The sequence below is a fragment of the Balaenoptera physalus genome (assembly GCF_965194825.1).
Source record: "Balaenoptera physalus genome assembly, chromosome: 17".
NCBI lineage: Eukaryota > Metazoa > Chordata > Mammalia > Artiodactyla > Balaenopteridae > Balaenoptera > Balaenoptera physalus.
The window spans coordinates 78,573,755-78,589,796 of NC_138895.1; the positions used below are offsets into that span (position 1 = coordinate 78,573,755).

Sequence of the window (16,042 nt, forward strand, 5' to 3'; positions counted from 1 at the left end):
GGTCCTCACTGCCAGCTGGCCAGCAAGTGGTCCATCTCTAAAACCCCATTTTATAATTGATGTCCAGTTGATTTTAAATGTTGTGTTAGTTTCTGGTGTACAGCAAAATGATTCAGTTATGTATTTTTTCAGACTCTTTTCCATTATAGTTTATTACAAGATATTGAATATAGTTCCCTCTGCTATACAGTAGGTCCTTGTTCATTTCACATATAGTAGTTTGTATCTGCTAATCCCAAACTCCTAGTTTATCCCTCCCCTCCACCCCTAATCTCTAGGTCCATCTATGTTTCTGCAAATGGCATTATTTCATTCTTTTTTTTATGGCTAAGTGAAATCCCATTTCAGAGTCGGCTTCCCAGGACCACTTCCAGTACCAACTGCCTCAGGCTGAGATCCCTGCAGACAGACTCTGAGATGCGGAGTTGCATGTTGAAAGTTTGTAAGGAAGGAAGGAACGATGGCAGGAACGGGTGGAGGGAGAAGTTGGGAAAATTGACATTGGCCGTGAATTGGGATGGGCTACCGGTGACAGGGGGCATACTCCTGGTATAATATGGCACTAGAGAGGCATGAGGAAAATGGTAACTAGAAAGACAGTGGAATTGGTTGCTGCAGAGTACCACTGATTTGATGGAAAGAGGATATAGGTTCAGGATGAGATAAGGAGAAGGGCTCCTATTCTGAGGAGTGAATTGCAGGAGACAGGTTGTGGGGCTGAAGGTGCAGTGGCTGCTTCCTGATTATGCTGGTTTCCCCCTCGACCAGGACAGTGGCAACTGAGGCTCTGGAGCCGCCAGCTCCCTTGGCAGCTCAGGTCGGCAGTGTGGCTTTGGTTATTGCTCCTGGAAGCTCATGCCAGATCTATTTCTTTAGCCCTCCCAAAGATTCTGCAACTGAAGGCTGGTCAATTCCAACCCAAGTCTGTTGGATTTCAAAACCCATGTTCTGTCCTCAACACCTCGTGGAGACTGGGAGGACTGAGCTTTCATTACCTAAAATGAACTAAGTCAAGGAAAGGACACGTAGTTGGAGGGCGCTGGAGGGGGAAATGTGCTCAGTTGTAGGCACAAGGAACTTGAAATAAGACAGCTGATGGGACCATCTAGCAGAAATTTGAGGGTGAGGGGATTGGCTCTTATTAGAGAGCCTGGGACTAAAAATGTAGATTTTGAATTCTCCCCTAGAAGTGATGGTTGACAGCTTGGTCCTGGGTATGACTGCCTAGGAAGAGTGTAGAAAGAGAAAAGGGCTGAGAGGAGGACTGTAGGCAAAAAAAAGGATGCAGTGGAAAAAATAAAAGCAGCCATTTGGGGATAAAATACTTGGGTTCAAGTCCTGGCTCTACATCATACTAGCTGTGCGATGTTGGGCAAGTTACTTGACCTCTCTGTGCTCAGTTTAGGAGAGAGCTTTAAGCATCTCACACTCCTGGCTCTAATCTTTGGTTCTGTTTGGAGAAGAGTAGAGAAGTTGCTTGTTGCCTCATATTTGCAAAATGGCTTTTCACGACTCTGGCCATTGTGTCTTCACATAACTGTGTTCAAGACAGGAAGAAAAGAAAGAGATTGAGTGGGAAAGAGGGCCCTTCTTTAATTTGGAGGCAGCTTTTCTCGATATTCTTCAGCAAATGTGTTCTCAAGTCTCATTGGTCAGGATCAGGTTGCATGGTCACCCTCAGTTGCATGGGAGGCTGGGAACAAGCCAAGTTTATTACTCTCTTGGAGCTTTTTTCTTGCTGGTCTCCTTAGAATGTTCTACCTCCAGACTTTGGAACGGCTTGCTCCCTCATTTCACTTAGGTCTCTGCTCATATCTTATATCTGACCTCCTTAACCTTCTCCATCACTCTCCTTACTCTTAGTATTTTTTTACAGTGCTCATTGATTGATTAATATGTTTATTTATTTAGCTACCTGAATATACGTTTACTAGAATGTAAGCTCCACAAGCGCAGGGATTTCGATATACTCACTAGTGCATCCTTTTGCCTACAACGGTGCATGGCACAGAGGAGGTGCCTCTTGTTGAAGGAGTACATAAATGGACGGATGAATGATCTTTGCCAACAGCCGTATGAGTCAAGTGAGCATATGAGGTGTCACCCCTTTTATGACTGAGGAAACAGTGGCTTGGGAATGTCCAGCAGCTTGTCGAGGCTTTACAGCTAGCTAATCAATCACCCTGTAGATTTCTAGGATTTCCCGTCTATCTGATTCTATTAAACCACACTTAGTCTAAGAGTTAGGAAATCGGGCTTCCTCTCCTGGCTATGTGGACGATTTTCTGTATGACCCTGGGCAAATTAGAAAAGTTGAATTTTCTAAGCCTTGTTATTCCAATCATGTGAATAAAGGCAAGGTTGTTGTTGTGTGGTGTTGTTTTTTTTTTTAACCTCCAAGGTCCTTACCAGCTTTACCTTAACTTCAATATCAAATAATTCACACTTGTAAGTTAATCGTTGTTGTTATATTTGCTTCCTGCCTTGGAACAGAGAGTGTAATCGATATGTAGGGTGCAGCCCAGTGGTCCCACACTTACCAGCAAAGTCCACATGGGCCTTTCTTGTTCTCCCTGGCAGGGGACCTGGTCACTCCTGTATTAGCTAGACAGCTGCGGCCCTTGTTCTTGCTAGTTCTTTCATCTTGGGCAAAATGTGGCTTCTCTGAGCTTCAAATCTTTTCTGGGAAGATTAAGTGGGATAACATACATAAGACAAGAGTTGAAATTGCTTGTTGCTCGGAAATTGTTAAAATGAATACCGGCCACATAGAGACAAATGGGCCATGATGTTGTTAAGCTTTGATGATTGCTATGTGTACCTCCTATATTGAAAATATTGCTTAACTGTGTTAATATAGTTAACACAGGATCCATGTATTTTTCTGGAAAAATTTTTTAAATGTGCAACCTTGCACAGCTCATTAAAGGCAATTAAGAATACGACCTTGAACGTGGCTCATAAAATCAGCATAGCTTTTGCTGGCCAGGGTGAGGGAAGAGACCAAGTGGCAAGTACCGTGCCGGATGCTTGTAGATACACAATCCCATATAATGCCCAATAAATACTGCTGACATAGTGAATCCCTGCCCTCCACCGGCAACAGCTCAAACATATCTGATGTGCATTTTTTATTTGTCTGTTCTTGAAAAGAAAGTCTGTTGTTTTGTATGTACTGAAATGAACCGTATTGTGTTATAGATCTCCTTTCGCTTTTACTTTTTATCACTAAGCACTATGCTTATAAGATGGGTCCACGTTCCAGGACAGATGCTTGGCTGTTGCTTGGAATGCTGCATGGAGTTGCAGTGTCCATCCTCATTTTACTCATCCTGCAGTGATGCACCTTGCGAGGGATATGGAAGCCCTCGGGCACCGCTGATGGGAAGGAAGGTAAGCCGCTATGGCCATTCTGGAGAACAATCTGGCAGAGTACTGGGTCACATGCCAGTCATACGTCCTGTGATGTGGGTAGGTACCATGGAGAAATCTGTTTCTGGCAGTGTTGTTTATGAAATCCAAGAGCTGGAGCTGGGCAGTTGTGTGCTGGAAACTGGTATGCAGCTCACAAGGGACAATTGTTAAATTTTCAAGAATTTGATGAGCTGGTGTCTATATTCAGCCATTATTAAAAATCAAATTATATAAATATTATATGTGTTATGTCTAAATATATATTAAAACCAAAGGTAATAAGTACTTAAAATTCATCACTTCCTAATTTTTTATTATCAGTCACTGTTTGACTATCATCTAGGCCCTAGAGGTGATGACATCTACTGTACGGTGAAAATACTTTATCATATTGTACTCAACTGTCCATCTCTTCCCCTCTCTGTGTTCAGGGACATCACATTGGCAGCTTGAAACAGGGCATTGTGGGAATAATTACACCATGAAAATTAGCAAACGGTAAAACCCGGTTTGTTTTTTTTTTTTTTTTTGCCCTGAGAGCCATTTGTTAAACATTTACCAGTTCACTGGAGACTGGTATTATCTCTCCTTTCCAAATGAGGAAAATGAGGCTCAGACAGGTTATGAAACTTGCCCCAAATCATACAACTTTTGAGTAGGAGAAATTGGATTCAGACCCAGATCTGTCTCAGACCTTGTACTATGATGAAAATTAGAAGTGAGTTATACCATTTAGACTATACAATTCTTACCTTATCACCACCAGGGCACTTATATTTTTAGTTTAAAAACAAAACAAAAAAACTACTGGCTGCCAGTATCTGGGTACAGTGCGAAATCAAGAAAAGCAGAGTTTCTAGAAACATGTGCTTTTACCAAGTGAGCGTCATTAACTGCTCACGTGAGAGCTCGGTCCCAAAACACAGGTGCAGTTGCTGACAGTACGGATGAAAAATAAACGAGCTGCTTTTCAGGTTTGTGTTGTGAGGCTGCATAAACTAATCATTCGACACCACAGCTAAGCTATTTTAGGTACTGTTTAACTTTATAATATTTGTTAAGTAATACTATCTGCACACTGGAGGCCTTGACCCTGTCCCTGCCTGTTGGTGTGTGTTTACATGTATGAAAGTTACTTCCTAAATTTTCCTTGGAGAGCAACTTGAAATTTAGCCACATTTTGTTCTCATTGTCAAATATCTATTTCCTCCCTCATTCAGTCATTCAGTTAGCCCTCAAAGAACCTTTATAAAGCCCCTGTTATGTACAAGACACAGGGGAAACAAGGATCAATAAAATATGTCCCTGACCCTCAGAAGCTAACAGTGCAGCATGAAAAACATACATTTTAAACATGGAACTCTGATTAAAGGCCCACAGTAAAGGCAAATACAAAGGCTATGGGAATGTCTTAGTCCCTTCGGGCTGCCATAACAAAATACCACAGACTGCTTGTAAGTAACAGACATTTATTTCTCACAGTTCTGGGGGCTGCGAAATCCAAGATCAAAGTGCCGGCATAGTTGGGTTCTGGTGAAGGCCCTCTTCCTGGCGGCAGATTGCCGACTTCCCTCTGTGTCTTCACGTGGTGGAAGGGACAAGCAAGCTCCCTGGTCTCTTTTATAAGGGTACCAATCCCATTTATGAGGGCTCTGCTCTTGTAACCTAATCACCTCCCAAAAGCCCCACTTCCTGTCACCATCACCTTGGGGGTTAGGATTGCAACATAAGAATCTGGGGAGGAGAGCACAAATATTCAGACCATAGCATAGACTAACTAATTTCATAGTATAAACTGAACCTCAGGACAGTACTGGGTCTCTTTGGCCAACGAAATGGTAACTTGGGTCCTGTACCAAAGAAACGAGTATAGAAACATCTAGCTTGAGTGAGGTTACTCTGGCAGAGATTAGACTATGTATTTATCAATTAAGCAAGGGAAGGCGTACAACGCAATGAATATTCGAAGGCACTGGTTAAACTTCTGACTCTGCTGCTTCCTTACTGTGTGACCTTGAACAAGAAGAAATTTCCCCTATCTGGGACTCAAACTCTTCATCTGGTGTATTGGTTAGTTGGCAGGATAACTGCTCTGTGAGGTCATTCCGAGATATAGGTTCCTTCCATCTTGCTGTTCTGGCATTCCTGAGGTTGCCTTATTTGTTGAAGAAGGGCTGCAGGCATGCCCGTGTTCAGGCCATAGGGAGGTGCACACACCCTATCTGCTTCCATTCCATTGATTACATGCCATACCTGGCTGCAGGGGAGACTTGGGGTACTCTAGGCCCAAGAAAAAGGAAAGAAAGGACTTTGAGAGGAGAACCAGCTGTCAACCACAGCTTGAGACCAGAAAGTTGAGCGAACTATTTCTAACATGACTCAGCTCAACACTTTTATGCATCAAATTCTCTCTGAAATGTGAATATGAGATGAACATTACTTTTTTTTTTTTTTATCATTACATCAGTTCTCAACCTCCCAGACCACTAAATGGTTAAGTACAAAGATGAACTGAAGTGAGGGCATATAGATACGAAACGACTGGATTTCCTAGGCTGATTTTTTTAAAGTATTTTTAGTAAGGAAAATTTCAAGGGTACACCAAAGTACAGAATATAGTATAACAAATCTCTGTGTACCTACTACTAAGCCTCAACTATTTTCAACTCACAACCAATTGTGTTTCATGTATACCCCCAAATACCTGGGCATTTCATTTATCCCATTTATATATATCTTAAGCATATCCTCTATTCTAGACACTGTGTACTACATACATGATTCCACCAGAGCAAGCAGGCTTTCTGGTGCTTCTATAGTAATTGCCATCATTCATTTTGTAAGTTAAGGCATTTAATCTTCCAATAATCCTACGCAATAGATACTACAATTCTGCAGATGAAAGAACTAAAGCACATCCCCCAGTGGGTTAAGCACCAGAGCTGAGATTCAAACCCAGGCAGTCTGGTTTCGGTGGCTGTGCCTTTAGCCATGACACCACAGTGTATCACACAGGAATTTACATTGCTTCACTGGACACTGAACTGCTTATCCAGAGCTTCTGCATTAAAATTGTTCCTGCCCTGCTTTTCCCAAGATCAATGAATAGGACTGTCCTTAAAACACTCTTCAGGTGGTCCACCTTCCCCCAAACAAAATAACAACTTACTCAAAGCCATATTCTAATATATTTGTAATTTTTAAATGTTAGCTTCCTTTTCTTCTTCTTTCCCTTTAACTAGTACCCATCACGGTTTCACAAATCTTAGAACTGAGTTTCTCTTAGGGCACGCTATTAAAATAACACATTTATAAGTGTTCTAAACAAGATTACTAATTTTAAAAGTGTTTACACTTATCCAATCTTATCCTAATTAAATAATTTATGTGAAGTGCCTAATACAGTGGCTAGCGGAGTTCACTATAAATATTAATTTCTTCATTTACTCCAATAACCATATAAAGTAGGTTGGACAGGCTCTATTAATCAGTTTTGACAGATGAAGAAACTGAACTACAAAAAGGTCCTATTGCTCAGCAGTTCGTTAAGATCTCCTCCAACATGAGGTCTCTTGATTCATGAAGTCTCCTGGTTCACATTAGTGCATGTTAATCAAAGCTTGCAATTCTTTGGGTGTATACAGTATTTCTTCCTAGAGAAGGAGTTGGATCGCCCCGCTTGGGCTGTGCTTGACCTGACTGCTGATCTGGAGGAAATAAGGGAGGTAGAGACAAATCTTAGGACAAACATCATCTTGAGGCTCCTGTTGCTGGTGGCGTCTCTGCAGTGTCTGCAGGCAAGGGAGACCACTGTCGGGACTTCCCTGGCGGTCCAGCAGTTAAGACGCTGCACTTCCACTGCAGGGGGCGTGGGTTCGATCCCTGGTCGAGGAACTAAGATCCTGCATGCCACTTGGCAAGGCCAAAAAATTTAAAAACAGCAAACAAACAAACAACCCCCCCCCCCCAGAAAACCCCACTGTTGTCTAGGAAGAGCGAGGGCACTGCTTCTGGGGTTCAAGGTCCTCAGGTCTGTCCATTCAAATATCCCTATCCCACGTCTCAAGGTCTCCCGTTTCCTTTTCTGGGCCCTGACACTGATATCAGAGACTGTTAAGGCTGTGTTTGTTCTCCTTGGTAACTGTGCTGTACTCACAATTAAACCCCAAGACTGAATTTCAGCCATCTTCCTGTAGCTGTGGGAAGGAGGGGGACATCTCCACACTGCTGTGGAAGCATTCCCAGTTGCACAGCACTCCTTGAGGTTGAACCAAGTCTGACATTTTCTTCTCCTTTAACAAGACTCCTAAAGACTAGCAACCAAAGTCAGCCAGTTCTACATTCCTTATAATTAACATGGACCATATTTTTTCATGAGTTGCGACTACATAAATCAATGCTCTTCTTCCATCCTCATCATTCCAATTCACTGCTGGTGAAAATCTCAGTAACTGTGATACTGCTGCATGCCGGGGGCTAAGATCACCCCACTTATCAACATTAATGGTTTACTTATCACTATCCAATTGGTCCAATACTAGACTCCATCTGGAATGTCTTTTTGTAGAGCTGCTTGTGGTACCAAGTGTCTTAGCCTGGGTTCCCAAAGTAGTAAGGTTCAGAGAAGTACTTGCATGCGTGAGTTTATTTTGGAATGTGATTCCAAGGAAAAAGAATGGGGTCTGGGAAGAGTAAAACAAGGAAGGAGGACAATCCAATTCGAGGGTGTTTTATTGAGCTGATCACTGCTGATCAGCTTTATTTTTCTGGGGACCATCTGAGGATTAATGTGGAATCAGCCACTTGGGGGTGATGTGGTGAGTATTTCTCTACTGGTTCTCGTCCCCTAGTAGGTAAGTGTTGCCCCTGGGAGTTTATGCGTTAAAATTTCTCACTATGATTGTGGATTTATATATTTCTCCTTGTAGATGTATCAATTTTTGCTTCATGTGTTTTGAAGTCATATTATAAGTAGAATCTAGAATTAGAATATTTTGCTGGTAATTTGGACTTTTTATCATTATAAAGTGACCTTCTTAGTAATGCTTTTTGCTTTAAATTCTATTTTATGTGATAACACCTACCATGGGATAACTTAATTCCATTATTTCAATCTATTGGTATTCATATGTTGGACTTTTAAAAATTTAGTTTCACAATTCTTATCTTTTTTTTAATTAATTAATTAATTAATTAATTCATTTATTTATGGCTGTGTTGGATCTTCATTTCTGTGCGAGGGCTTCCTCTAGCTGCGGCAAGTGGGGGCCACTCTTCATCGCGGTGCGTGGGCCTCTCATCATCGCGGCCTCTCTCGTTGCTGAACACAGGTTCCAGACGCGCAGGCTCAGTAATTGTGGCTCACAGGCCTAGTTGCTCCGCGGCATGTGGGATCTTCCCAGACCAGGGCTCGAACCCGTGTCCCCTGCATTGGCAGGCAGATTCTCACCCACTGCGCCACCAGGGAAGCCCCCTTCTTATCTTTTAATTGGAGCATTTATTCCATTTACATTTGATCTTAAAGATATATTTTGATTTAAATCCACTCTTATTAAATGTGTTTCCTGTCTGTCTTGCCTATGTCCCTCCACCTCCTGGATTTTTGTCTTTTTCAATCATTCCATTTTGGACTCACTATTAGTTGAAAGTAATACATTTTTACCTTTTTAGTGGTCCCATAAAGCAAAACATGCATTGCTGACATATCAGAGTCTAGTGTGAAGTAATACCTTTACTCTCTTCTCAGATGATGTGAGGACTTTAGTACACTTGAACTTCATTTACCTGCTTTGTGATTTGTATGCTAGCATTGCAGTGGATTTTAGTTCTCTCTAAATATTTTTAACTGCACAAGACGTTTACCACTTTCTTTGGTCTTCAATCATTCCTGCATCACTAAACTTCGATCAACTTGAAGATTATCACTAGAATTTCCTTTTTGCAGGTTTATTGGTGATAAACTGTGATTTACCATCTGAAAATGTCTTTATTTCTTCTTCATAAATATTTTTGTTAAGTGTAGAATTCTATCTTTTTTTTGGCTGCCCCACGCGGCTTGCAGGATTTCAGTTCCCCTATGAGGGATTGAACCCAGGCCCCAGCAGTGAAAGCCGAGTCCTAACCACTGGACTGCTACGGAATTCCAACTTTGGCATTCTTTTAGCCCATTTCATCACTGTCTTTTGGCTTCTCCTACTGCTACTGAGAAGTTTATTTCTCACTTTTTTAAAGGTAAGTGCTCCCACCCACCCCCTTTCTTCTTTTGGTCAGCTTTTAAGATTTTTCTCATTGTCTTTAGTTTTCTACAATTTCAGTATGTTGCGGATTTCCATTTATTTATCTTGCTTGACCTGTGTATGGTCTGCTTGAACCTGTGGACTAATGATTCTCTCCATTTCTGGAAAATTCTCAGGTATTATGCCATACAAATTTGACTCCTTCCTATTCTCTCCTCTCCTCTGGGACTCCAATGAAACACACCGCAGGTCTTCTCACTGTATTCCTTAAGACACTTACTCTCTTCTGTTTATTCCCCACCTCCCATCTGTTTGTCTTTCCGATCTCATTCTGTATGTTTCCTTCTAATCTGTCTTCTCATTCACCAGCTCTCTTAAACTGTGTCTAATCTGCTGCTAAACCCCTCCAATGAATTCTAGAATTCTATTTAGAACATAGTTCACTTGTTTTTTGGAGTCTGATAATGTTAATAATGAAGTCTCTGTGGATCTGTTTTGTGTTTCTGATTGTATGCAGTACATTGTAATTGCAAATTTATTTGTAGAAATAATCTGATGCATAAGAGGATTTTTGTTTGCTTCTTGTAGACACCTGGGGTACTTACAAATTTCAAGATTTCTTGTGTTCTCAATGACCCATGTGACATGAAGCCTGGCTAAATAGATTGATGAGTGGCTTAATTCTGGTTCCCTCTGGTTCCTAGGATATTAACCTTTTGAGTTACAGACCAAAATGGGGATTTATAGGAAGGTTCCCACCTGGGCAAGTCCTAAACATGGACTTTGTACCCATAGCCCCAAAGTGCCATGAATATGCAGCTGTGACTCTTGGCTTCCTCCCTAGTTGGGCAAATTGGAGACAAAAGCGATTGTGGGGAATTCCCTGGTGGTCCATTGGTTAGGAAACCGTGCTTCCACTGCAGGGGGTGCCGGTTCCATCCCTGGTTGGGGGAACTAAGATCCCACATGCCGTGCAGCACAGCCAAAAAAAAAAAAAAAAGCAGTTGTGGATGCTGGGTTTATCATTCTAAGCTTGTACCTTTTCCTAGCTCTTAGCTGGAAATTCTTCACTATATTATTAGTTCTGTTTTGACGTAAAGAATTATTTTGGTCCAGGTTTTTTGGTTGTCTTCTGTGGGAAGATTGGTATAAGTCATTGAGTTTTCCATTTACCAGAAGGAGAAAATCCTTCTATTATTATTATCTCCTCCCAGAGCCCATAATGGTTAAAATTCTTTGATAGGATAAAGAACTGTTCTCTATTCTAATAATACATCAAAACATGCATATTTGATGTTGAGAGTAACAAAGAGAAACGAAAGGAGATTTTATCTTATTTATTTATTTTGGCTGCACAGCACGCGGGATCTGAGTTCCCCGACCAGGGATCGAACCGGTGTTCCCTACAGTGGAAGCATGGAGTCCTAACCACTGGACCACCAGGGAAGTCCAAAAGGAGATTTTTAGACTCACCTTGCTTTGCCTTCTTTATCGTCATAATAAAATAGCCAAAGCTGTGACTTGAATAAAGCATTATGGTTAACAAATATTTTCCAATAAAAATGGTAATCCTTAAACCAACTCCTGGACTTTATTAACACTACCTCCCTTCTTTGCTATGGATAGGTCACACTTCTTAACCTTATTTATATAAATGCTGTTTCCAGCTCTTTTTCAAATTGTTACCCCTAAGTCTTCTTGGGTACGAACACAAGTTCCTCTGTGCATATATCATCTGACTTAACATGCTCAACACTGTTGTGTGGCATTATAGTACTCATTTTATAGACATGGAAAGTGAGGCTTAAAGAAGCAGACTGCTCTAATACGAGCTCCTGGATCCAAATCCAGTGTTCTTCACACCCTGCCATTCTACCTGTTCACTTTGGGCAAGTCATTTCAAGGCCATCCCTCCTCCTTATTTTCTTAGAGTTAAATGTGAAGGTGAGACAATACAACCACTACAGTCCCCCCTCCTGTTCTGACACCTTCTGGAAAAGACTTGGGCTTGTTTAGCTGGTGGACTTTTGCAGCAGTTACATAAGTCTCAGGGAGAAAAGTGGGCTGGACACTCTCTTTCGGTGGTTGGAATTCTAATCGAAACCTCCTCTCTCTGCTCTGCTGAGGACCACCCTCATATCTTTTGGAGTAATGATGGTTTAACCATTTGCATGTGTTCCACTACACCCATTTGCGGAATGTTTTGACATTTTTTGACAGAGAATAGTCTCTACACATCCAGATAATTACAGCAGCATATGGAGAGGCTTGTGAGTGAGGCGTATGATGAGGCTAATAAATTTCATGTCTTAGAAGCATAAGCTTTTCTTAAGAGAAGAAACAAATGAAGTTCTGCAGAGTGAAATCCTCTTCATCCTTAGAGAAAAATCACGCATGTTCTCACTTGAGGATGTAGTGGAAAGAGTATCTGGAATCAGGAATTCTGGATTTAGTTAAAAGTCCTCTGCTATTAATTAGCTTTGTGACTTTGAGTAAGTCACAGATTTATTTGGATTTTAATTTCCTCCACTGAAAACTGAGGATGAAATGAGATGCCGCAGATGCTTAGTAAACTCATGAATTACTCTTCAAATGTAAATTATCATCTTTTTATAACATCAATCTAGACACTGAATAGATGAGTGATGGGGGTGAGGGGGTGGGAGGGGTAGCCAGGGATGCAGGTTTGCTCATCTTCTCCAAAGGAAGGAAAGGAAAGGAAAGAGGTAGAGAGAAGAAATGAACATCTTAGGGCACTTCTTTTGCTTCCTATAGTATATTTACATTTGATATCCAGGTTTCCGACTGCCTGGGCATCGGAACACAGTAAAATATTGGGAAAAAAATGGAGATGTAAGCCAGATGGAACTGGTCCAACCCCTATCTGTGCCACATGTCGTGTGAGTGAGAAAACTGCCTAACTTCTCCGAGACTGTCTCTGTATCTATAAAATGGGGATAGCCTTTTAGGGTAATCGTGAAGATTTCCTGAGAAACCTTATGAAAAAGTACCTAACAGTGTTTTGGACATTGTAGATGCTCAATAAATTCAAGTTCCATTCTCTCTTTTATAGAGGGGAATTGCTGCATTTACAAATTTAATTGTGTTAACCTTTTATTGAGTGTTCACTGAGGCCCATCAACGGAATTACATACGGAAGGGGAAAACAAGTAGAAAACCTCCATAGAACTTTCTGCTCTGTGATAACTATCTGGGGGAAGTAATGTGCCAATTAGACTAAAACAAGAGGGAAGCTTAAATATTATCTGAGTGATTCTGAAAACTGTGTTACACAATAAAATAATAATATACATTAGGTAACCCAGCTTCCAATTCATGCCATTCCATGTTTCATTGACTCTCATCATCCTCCAGAACTCAAATGTGGAATACTCTTCCTTTCAAGGATATGATTTGCTGTGTAAAAGGAAAAAAAAAAAAAAAGCAGGCAAAACGATGTTATCACTGGCCTTCTTCCTGCCAGCTTTCAAATGATCCCCATTCAACCTCAGAACAATCCAAAGAGCAGCATCCTTCAGCTGAAATTTCAGCTTAAATGTTTCTATAGCTTCCCGGCTGAACTGTCATGTATATGCCTTTTAAAAATTAATTATTAAAACCATTTCCATTAGTCTTTTGCTTGGCCTTCATGCAGTCATTTTTCTTGTGCTGTTTAACAAGTGACAAACCACCATCATTAGCTATAAATACACGGCACCAGATATGGAGAGAAGGCATATGACTCATGCTGGACTGTTCCCTAGGGCTAACCCGGTGATGACTGTATTCTGGGAAGTGGTGTCAGGTCCACTCTTACTCTACACGCAAATTCCAAAGCAGCTGGCCCTATGAGGAGAATTCTCTTGTCAGTTCCTTCTGCTCCCCTGCTTGGTTCAAGGTGCTGGGACGCTTCATTCACTTGGTCTGTTGGTAAATTCCTTCTTCTACCTGTCCGTACTCCTGGCTGTCCATCCGCCCATCCATCCATCCATCCATCCAGTAAACATTATTCATTACCTTACCAACCACGTGCTAACACAGGAGGCCAAAGATCAAATAAGAATGTGTTCCTGCCCTCAAAAAGAACACACCTGCGGGGGGCCTTCCCCGGCGGTCCAGTGGTTAAGACTCCACCTTCCACTGCAGGGGGCGCGGATTCGATCCCGGTTGGGGAACTAAGATCCCATATGCCACGGGATGTGGCCAAAAAAATAAAAAACAAAAAAACCAAAAAAGCAAAAAAAACACACCTGAAATGTGGGAGAGTTGGACAAATAAATGAACTGTTACAGTGTAGTAACTTCTATGATAGAGGAATGAAGCGAATGGTCTAGATGCCCGGACAAGGCTATCAGGGAAGACGTCTAGGAAAAGGTCGTATCAAGGATGAGTAACTGCCATTAAAGTAAAGATTCAGGGGGTGCGGCAGCACCCTCAGTAGGCGAACAGCACACGCAGAGGCACAGGGCTGCAGAACAGGACGACTCTCTGGAGACGTGGACGTGCTTAAGAATGGCTGCATTGGAGACTCCGTTGAGGCCAGTGGCCAAAGAGGAGGAGAGTAAGGAAGGGGGCCTTACACTAACGGCGGTCAAGTCGTGCCCTTCCCATGCTGCGAGGGACGACTGGGGAAGCAGCCCAGCAGGTGGGCTCACAGGCGTGTGCCTTATGTTGGGCTTTGGTGAGAGATTTCTTTTTAAAGAATATGTTCTGTTATAAGAAATATTTGAAAACCACTGGTCTAGATAATGAAGCGTCTGTGCTAAGTCAAGGAGTATGATCCTTCTCCTCCAATGTTCAGAAGCTAGAGTGACAGAGACGGTCTCGTTTCTGTCTCATTCCCCACAGGGCAGTGAATCTCAGCAGGAATGGGTCTCAACAGAAGTTTAGATCAGGGCTTCCCTGGTGGCCCAGTGGTTAAGAATCCGCCTGCTAATGCAGGGGACACGGGTTCGAGCCCTGGTCTGGGAAGATCCCACATGCCGTGGAGCAACTAAACCCGTGTGCCACAACTACTGAGCCTGCGCTCTAGACCCCGTGAGCCACAACTACTGAGCTTGCGTGACAAAACTACTGAAGCCCACATGCCTAGAGCCTGTGTTCCGCAACAAGAGAAGCCACCACAATGAGACCCCCACCAACCACAAGGAAGAGTAGCCCCCACTCACCGCAACTAGAGAAAGCCCGCGCGCAAAAACAAAGAGCCAACGCAGACAAAAATAAATAAATAAATAAAATTAAAAAAAAAAAAAGTTTGGATCATGAAAAACCTATGGGCTGTTTTTAACAATACAAACTACAAGAAGTGAAATCTGACAAAACTGGCTGGTGGAAAAAACAAACAAAAACAACAAAAATAAAGAAAGCTGGCTGGTAGAATATGGGTTAAAATGTTACAAAGCACTGCTGGACAGGTAAACACAGTGCAGGATACACTGTAGGTGAAGGAATCTACTCATTTGGTAACTCACATACTCTCCTGACTCTGGTAACCAGCAGAGAACACGCAGGGTGGGGGAATTTACCATCTATACTTTCATTAATCTGGTCATTAAAAACCTAAAAATTGAGCAGTTACAACACTCACAGTGCCTTATGTCCAAAGTAAGGTTTCCCTTGGCTCCAGATACCACTTTTACTTGGAAAGTCGGGCTACCAGAACATGATTTAGTTCTCTTTAAAAGTCATTGCCAAACAAAATGAAAAGTATATAGATACCTATTTTATAAGCCTTTTTAAAAAATAAATTTATTTATTTTAGGCTGCGTTGGGCCTTCATTGTGGTGCGTGGGCTTCTCATTGCAGTGGCTTCTCTTGTTGAGGAGCACAGGCTCTAGGCACATGGGCTTCAGTAGTTGTGGCATGCAGGCTCAGTAGTTGTGGCACGTAGGCTCAGTAGTTGTGGCTCGCGGGCTCTAGAGTGCAGGCTCAGTAGTTGCGGCGCACAGGTCTAGTTGCTCCGCGGCATGTGGGATCTTCCTGGACCAGGGCTCGAACCTGTGTCCCCTGCGTTGGCAGGTGGATTCTTAACCACTGTGCCACCAGGGAAGTCCTTGTAGGTTGCTTTTCGAAACGTGTTTTGAAGCCAGAAACAATGGGTTCAAATGCTAGCTCTGGATCCATTCGATTTTGAGTTAACTTCTCTGGGCCTCAGTTTCCATGTGAGAAACAAGGATAATACCTCGTCACGCAAATATGAGGACAATTAATATACCAAGTTCTTGGTTCCCCCCCCCACACACATAGTAGGTGCTCAATAAATGTTGAATTGAAAAGAAGGGCATGAGCTGTGTCTTAGTCTTCTTTCATCTCTCATGTAACCTGGTATGGACTACAAAGACAGAGCTAGATGAATGTTAATCACTTTGCCTTATTCACAGCTGACAGCTCAC

The 16,042-nt window shown here is 42.1% G+C and overlaps 1 protein-coding gene across 6 annotated transcripts in view; it reads right to left on the reverse strand.

Moving 5' to 3' along the window:
- LOC309646973 (uncharacterized protein) overlaps window positions 1–16,042 on the reverse strand; it is an 80,703-nt gene that overhangs the window by 13,146 nt on the left and 51,515 nt on the right. For 3 of the 6 annotated variants that reach the window (XR_014255700.1, XM_082433875.1, XM_082433873.1), the window contains one exon: window positions 4,867–5,694. Coding sequence is in view for 3 of the 6 variants with exons in the window: in XM_082433873.1 (XP_082289999.1) it covers window positions 5,633–5,694 (62 nt within the window). In the remaining 3 variants the exon portion in view is untranslated. The other 3 variants (XR_014255698.1, XR_014255699.1, XM_082433872.1) reach the window with 2 other exon arrangements.